This window comes from Chiloscyllium punctatum, chromosome 2 (genome assembly GCF_047496795.1).
Source record: "Chiloscyllium punctatum isolate Juve2018m chromosome 2, sChiPun1.3, whole genome shotgun sequence".
NCBI lineage: Eukaryota > Metazoa > Chordata > Chondrichthyes > Orectolobiformes > Hemiscylliidae > Chiloscyllium > Chiloscyllium punctatum.
Genome location: NC_092740.1, coordinates 82,894,136 through 82,902,005, shown reverse-complemented (window position 1 = coordinate 82,902,005; position 7,870 = coordinate 82,894,136). Strand labels below are relative to the sequence as shown.

Below are 7,870 nucleotides of genomic sequence, written 5' to 3'. Positions count from 1 at the left end.
GGGCGTGGTTGGGTTGAGCACAGTGTGGAAGGAATACAAAGTTGTTCAGTACAAAGTACAAAAAAAAAGTCACCAGTAGTACAAGAACTGTACCAGTGCCTATGAGCAATTTCATTAGTTTTATACAAAAATGTTACTTCAAATAAATCTTGTAAAAATGTGACAAAACAATACAGATCATTTCAAACCATTTTATTAATTTTCTACATAAATAAAATTTATTACATTAATTTCACCATATAAATATTGTACATCGTCTCACTAGTAATGGTTGTGTTATCTAATTACATCTCAATATTTATAACCACCTGGAAAGTGACAACTGAAATAAAACAAAAATGTGAATCATTGCTTTTCTGCAACATACATGGGTCAAATCTTATGGAATAAACACAGCACCAAGAATCAACACAATAGGAAAGGTTAATTCAAAAAGCAAGGTGTTCTCTCTCTTCCCAAAAAATTTCAAACAAACATCAATAAAGTTATGAAATAACTAAATCACCCCAAGTTGTCGTTGCACTTTTTGTTCTGCACGTCTATCTAGGGTTCGTTGTCTAAACATAACAATGATGGCAAAGATCACCCCCAGCAAAACCATAATTCCTTCAAATTTCCAGAACTTCAATTCTTCCATTTCAACTGAACGGCAGCTAGAAAGAGGTAGAAGTGAAAATAGAAATTAAAGCTTAATGTATACTTTAGGCATCTTTCTTTATCCAACATTGAGATCTACTTGTCAAATTAAACAGATCATTGACTTTTATAAAGAATTCCAAGTACAAATTTTAGAGTATAAAAGATAGGCCATGGTGTAACATAGTTTTATATTTCAAACACCTGAGCCTCAACAGTGGAAAGAACCTAAACATGAGGTTTACCATACTTTAAAACAGAGTCTCACAAATTCCCTGGTTAAATCACAAGGGGTGGGACAGGCACGGAAGAGTTAGGAAAGTGACGGGTAAAGAGGATTTCAAGGGAGTGAAAACACATATCAGAACTTTGAACTCATTTATGAACAGAGGGAAGGGAAAGCTGACCAGGAGAGTTTTGAATAGTCACAGAAGTATAGATGAGGTTTTCAGGATTTTGGCTGATACAAATGTGGACAGGGATGCTATTAAAACAAAGGTATTCATTCTTTGAAATAAACATTCAAAGCGGGATCAAAATAGGACAACAGTTAGAAACAGATTGGTTCAGTGAGAGGCAGTAGCCAGGCAGATGTGAAATCTGTGGCTGGGAATGGAGTTTGTAACAGGAGCTGATTTTGTCTTCAATCAGAGAAAGCTTCAGTTCATCCAGAACTGGAGCGTTGGAGAAAGAATGTGTGGCAGTGATGAAGTAGAACTAAATGTCATTAAACAAACTGAGCAACTCCCAAACATCTTGAGCATCACCACGACACCATCAGGATTAGTTAGTGGCACTGTAGGAGATTATGAAATGGCAGCTAGTTCACAAGATCTACTCCAATACCCAATATTTGCTTTCATTTTTGGTTCAAGCACTTTTGCCATGATCCAAATTTATAGTCAGATGCAATACATTCTTCTTAAAAAATTAAGTGTAGTCAGGAAACATGCTTATTCTGAACAATTGGCATAAAATTTGCTCCTCCTGGACAAGGGAATAATTAAAAGATTGCATCCAAAATTATCAATTGTGAGTAATATAAAGTGCTAATCAACAGTGTATAAAAGCACAATGGAAAATCTTTGGTGTTTTCACAAACATTTATTTTCAGATTATCCCCCAAATACTAAATCATAAATATTTTACATGTACTAAAATGGAATTGAGAATTTCAATAATGAAAGTGAATTCATAGAATAGTTACACCACAGGATATCAATTGGCTCATTGTGTTCGAGGGCAGTATACAAAAGTAAATCATCCAGTGCCACTCCTCTGCCTTTCCCCAAAATCCAGAAAATATCATGTATTTTCTTCTCTCTCAGGAGTAACTTCAGCTATAAATATTCCAGTTAAATTATTTAGTAGATCATGGTTAAAGTTTACCAACTAAATGAGTGTAACAGCAATTTTTAAAAAATCTAATCAAAGGAACAGATGTTGAATGGATTTTTCTTTATAAATGGATTTAAGAAAAAATGCTATAATTTTCTTCCCCTTGTGTCATTATATGCACACATTTGCATTTTAAGCAAGGAAGTTTAATAAGTCAGATAGAAATTAATGCAGTTATTAAAATGAAGCAAAACCAAGTTTCAACCTAAACAATTTCATTTAAATATAGTTTTTTAAAAATGTATTCGTGTGGGACGTGAGTATCACTGTCAGCCAGCATTTATTGCCCATAAGATATTGGAGCAGGAATTAGGCCATTCAGCCAATCGAGTCTGGTCTATCACTCAATCATTGCTGACAAGGTTCTCAATCCCATTCTCTCACCTTCCCCCCCATAATCCTTCATACTCAAGAACCTATTTGTCTCAGTCTTAAATATTCCCAATGACCTGGCCTCCATAGCCTTCTGTGACAACAAATTCCATAGATTCACTACTCTCTGGCTGAAGTTTCACATTTTGCTGTTCTAAAAAAAAAGTCTTCCCTTTACTCCAGGCTATGACCTCAGGTCCTAATCTCTCCTATAAATGGAAACATCTTTCCAACATCTACTCTGTCCAGTCCATTCAGTATTCTGTATGTTTCAATTGGATCCCCCCTCATCCTCCTAAACTCCAAGCAGTAGAAATCCAAAGTCCTCAAACGCTCTTCACATGTTAAACTTCTCATTCCTGGGACCATTCTCGTAGATTTCCTCTGAACATGCCCCAGGGCCAATACACCTTTCCTGAGGTGTGGCACACAAAACTACGCACAATACTCCAAATGTGGTCTAACCAGAGCCTTCTAGAGTCTCAGCAGTCCTGGAGTTGCCCTTGAAAAGGTGAGGGCAAGCTGCCTTCTTCAACTGCTACAGTCCACCTGTTGAGGGTTGAACCACAATGCCCTTAGGGAGGGAATTCCAGGTTTTTGACCCAGCGACAGGGAAAAATATCACTGTTCTTTCCACGTCAGGATGGTAAGACTCTGGGAGGGGACCTTGAGGGTGGGGGGTGGTGTTCCCATTTATCTGCTGCCTTTGTCCTTCGAGATGGAAGTGGTAGTGGGTTTAGAAGGTGCTGTCTGAGGATCTTTAGTGAATTTCTGCAGTGCATCTTGTAGATTGTGCACACAGTGGTGGAGGGAGTTGATGCTTGTGGATGTACTGTCAATCAAGTGGGCCACTTTGTCCTAGATAGTGTCAAGCTTCTTGAGTGTTTTTAAGGCTACCCTCATCCAGGCAAGAGGGGAATATTCCATCACACTTGTGCTCCTGGACTTGTGCTGTATAAATTGTGGACAGGCTTTGGGAAGGCAGGAGAGGAGTTACTTGCTACAGTATTCCTAGCCTCTGACCTGCTCCTGTAGCCACTGCATTTGTGTGGTGAATCCAATTGAGTTTCTTGTCAATGACAACCCTCAGGATTTTGACAGTGGGGGATTCAATAATAGTAACACACTGAATGCCAAAAATGTTATTTGCCACTTGTTAGCCCAAGCCTGGATATTGTCCAGATCCTGTTACATTTGAACATGGGCAGCTTCAGTATCTGAGTCATTGTGAATGGTACTAAGCATTGTACAGTCATCAGTGAACCACAGCTCTGACTTTATGATGGAGGGAAGGTCATTAATGAAGCAACTGAAGATGGTTGGGTCTAGGATACTACCCTGAGGAACTCTGCCCCAGGACAACTCTGCAGCTGAAGACTAGTAGGATAGAGCAGGTGAATGTGTGGCTGAGGAGCTGGTGCATGGGGGAAGGGTTCACATTTTTTGAATCATTGGAATCTCCTCTGAGGTAGAAGTGACATGCATAAGGACAAACTGCACCTGAATTGGAAGGGGACTAATATACTGGCAGGGAAATTTGCTACAACTGCTCAGTGGATTTAAATTAGTAAAAAGTGGAGGGTGGGACCCAGGGAGATGGTGAGGAAAGAGATCAATCTGACACTGGTATAGGTGGGAAAAAGGAGCGAGCCAGTCAGGTCAAACAGGGTCAATGCAGCGATCAAGGGAGTACTGATCAATTAAACTGCATTTACTTCAATGCAAGAGGCCGAACAAAGGCAGCAGGTGAACTCTGGGCATGGTTAGGAACATGGGACTGGGACATGGAACATGAACATGGAACATGATAGCAATTACACAAACATAACTCAGGGATGGACAGGACTGGCAGCTTAAATGTTCCAGGATACATATGCTATAGGAAGGATAGAAAGGCAGGGCAAGAGAGAAGGCAGGAAGTGGCATTTTTAATAAAAGATAACATTACTGCTGTACTTCGGGAGGATATTCCTGGGATTATATACCCAGGGACGTTATTTAGGGGGAACTGAGAAATAAGAAAGGGATGATCATCTTATTGGGTTTGCATTATAGACACCCCCAATAGTCAGCAGGAAACGGAGAAACAGATTTTTAAGGAGATCTCAGTTATCTGTAAGAATGATAGATGGTTACGGTAGGGGATTTTAACTTTCCAAACATAGACTGGGACTGCCATAGGATTAAGGGTTTAGATGGAGAGGAATTGAAGTGTGTACAAGAAAATGTTCTGATTCAGTATGTGGATGTACCTACTAGAGAAGGTGTAAAACCTAATCTACTCCTAGGAAATTAGGCAGGGCAGGTGACTCAGGTGTCAGTAGGGGAGCAGTTTGGAGCCAGTGATGATAATTCTATTGGTTTTAAAATAGTGACCAGATGTAAAAGTTGAAGTTCTAAATTGGAGGAAGGCTAATTTTGATGGTATTAGGCAAGAACTTTCAAGAGCTGATGGTGGGGGAGGGGGCGGTGGGGAAGATGTTTGCAGGTAAAGGGGTGGTTGGAAAATGGGAAGCCTTCAGAAATGGGATAACAAGAGACAGTACATTCCTGTTGAGGTGAAAGGAAAGGCTGATAGGTGTAGGGAATGCTGGAGGACTAGAGAAATTGAATTTTTGGTTAAAAAAAAAAAGGAAGCAGATGTTCAGGTGTAGACAGGCTAGATGGAGTGAATCCTCAGGGAGTATAAAGGCAGACATCAATTATCTGAGTTTTGAATTATCCAAAGGGGATCTCAAGGTCCGATAGAAATATTACAGCAAAGAACTTTTCAACCCTGCGCATCTTTTGTTTAGGGGTATAATAATTAAAAATGAACTCAGCTCACTGAAATGCTGCTGAGAACACTCCTGGAGAATCCAGGCACAGTGTCTTTAAATGACTGACGTCCCATCCCCTCTCTCTCTTCCCCCTACACTTTCCCTGGAGTTCTGCACAGGGGTGAAATGTAAAACCCCCTTCCTCAGATAATTCCTCCAACATTGTCCTGCACAGGGCAGAGGTGGAACCTGTCAAAAAGTTGTGTGCGTGTGCACTCTGTTTGGAGACTCACCCCGCAAAGGCAGCAGCAGTCTTCCTGTTGATGTCCAGTCTGGCTGCCTCACATTGGATTGGTGGGGCGGGGGGAGGGGGGGGGGCACAGTGCGCTGCTGCCAATTCTCCTGAACGGGGTGCAGACTTCACAGAAAGCAGAGCTCCAGAGGAAATCAATTAACTGAATAATCAGTTATCCAAATGAAATGGTGCCTGCCCACCTCATTTCTGATAATCGAGTCTTCTGCACTGAGGAGGGAAAATCAGGAGAGCAAAAAGGGGATGAGATAGCTTTGGCAAAACAGGGTTAAGGAGAAGCAAAAGGGATTTTATAAATATATTAAGGACAAAAGGTAACTAGGGAGAGAATAGATCAGCAAAGCGGCCTGTGTGTGGACCCACAGAAGATGGGGGAGATACTAAACACGTATTTTGCAGTGTTTACTGTGGAAAAGAACATGGAAGATGTAGAATATGGGGAAATAGATGGTGACTTCTTGAAAAATGTCCATATTAGAGAGGGTAGTGCTGGATGTCTTGAAATGCATAAAAGTGGATAAATCCCAATGACTTGATCAGGTGTACCCTACAACTCTGGGAAGCTAGGAAAAGGATTGCTGGGCCCCCTGCTGAGATTATTTGTGTCATCAACAGTCACAGATGAGGTGCCAGAAGCCTCTAGGTTGGCTAACTTGATGCCACTATTGAAGAAAGGTGGTAAGGAAAAGCCAGGGAACTATAAAACTGTGAGCCTGATGTCAGTGGTGGGCACGTTGTTGGAGGGAATCCTGAGGTACAGGATTTACATATATTTGGAAAGGCAAGGACTGATCAGCTTTAGTCAGCATGGCTTTGTGCATGGGAAATCATGTCTCACAAACTTGATTGATACTTTCTTCAAAAAAAAAACAGAGGATTGATGAAGGCAGAACAGTAGACTTGATCTATAATAGACTTCATTAAAGGCATTTGGCAAGGTTCCCCATAGGAAAATGGCAAGCAAAATTAGACCTCATGGAATACAGGGAGAACTAGTCATTAGGATACAGAATTGGCTCAAAAGGTAGAAGACAGAGGGTGATGGTGGAGGGTTAGTTTTCAAACTGGAGACTGGTGACCAATGGAATGCCACAAGGATTGGTGTTGGGTCCACTACATTTTATCATCATTTATATAAATGATTTGGATGTAAACATAGGAGGTATAGTTAGTAAGTTTGTTGATGACACCAAAATTGAAGGTATAGTGGGCAGCAAAGAAGGTTCCCTCAAAGTACAATGAGATCTTGATCAGATGGGCCAATGGGCGAGGAGTGACAGATGGAGTTTAATTTATCGAAATGGGAGGTGCTGCATTTTGGAAAAGCAAATTAGAGTAGGACTTATACATTTAATAGTGAGGTCCTAGGGAGTGTTGCTGAACAAAGAGACCTTGGAGTGCAGGTTCATAGTTCCTTGAAAGTGGAGTCACAGGTAGATAGGATAGTGAAGGCAGCGTTTGGTATGCTTTCCTTTATTAGTCAGAGTATTAAGTACAGGAGTTGGGAGGCCCTGTTGTGGCTGTAAAGAACACTTTTGGAATACTGCATACAATTCTGGTCTCCTTTTCGGAAGGATGTTGTGAAACCTGAAAGGGTTCAGAAAAGATTTACAAGGATGTTGCCAGGTCTGCAGGATTTCAGCTTTAGGGAAAAGCTGAATAGGCTGGGGCTGTTTTCCCTGGAGCATCGAAGGCTGAGGGGTGATCTTATAGAGGTTTGTAAAATCATGAAGGGCATGGATAGGATAAATAGACAGTCTTTTCCCTGAGGTGGGGGAGTCCAGAACTAGAGGCCACAAATTTAAAGGTGAGGGGAAAGGTTTTGAAGAGAACCAAGGGGCAATGTTTTCACGCAGAGGGTGGTACATGTATGGAATGAGCTGCTATAGAAAGTGGAGGAGGTTGGTATAATTGCAGCATTTAAAAGGCATCTGGATGAGTCTGAATAGGAAGGATTGAGAGAGAGAGATATGATCCAAGTGCTGGCAAATGGTACTAAATTAAGTTAGGATATCTGATCGATACAGACAAGTTGGACCAAAGGGTCTGTTTCCACGATGTACATGTCTAGGACTATGACTGAGCTCCAACAACCACAGCTATCTTCCTACTTGTCAGGTATGGCTCCAACCATCTGAGTTTGCCCCTGATAACCGCAGATTCCAGTTTTGCTATGGTTCCTTGATATCTCACTTGGTCAAATGCAGACATGATGTAGGGCTGGCACTTTTACTTCACCTCTGGATCTCTGCTGTTTTGTCCATGTTTGATTAAAGGCTGCAATGGGTCAGGCCCTGGCAGAACCCAAACTGCATGTCACGGAGGTTATTGCTAGACAGGTTGATAGCGCTTTCATTACTTTTACTGATGGTAGAGTGCAGACTGATGGGGA

At 41.2% G+C, this 7,870-nt stretch overlaps 1 protein-coding gene across 4 annotated transcripts in view; it reads right to left on the bottom strand.

The window, feature by feature from the left end:
• Positions 1 to 205: 205 nt before the first annotated feature.
• The window catches only part of LOC140486123 (protein JTB-like), a 32,904-nt gene continuing 25,239 nt past the window's right edge, over positions 206 to 7,870 (bottom strand). For all 4 annotated transcript variants that reach the window (XM_072584803.1, XM_072584783.1, XM_072584775.1 and 1 more), the window contains one exon: positions 206 to 653. In XM_072584803.1, coding sequence (XP_072440904.1) covers positions 497 to 653 — 157 coding nt within the window. In that variant the 3' untranslated portion in view covers positions 206 to 496. The remainder of the gene's footprint in view (positions 654 to 7,870) is intronic.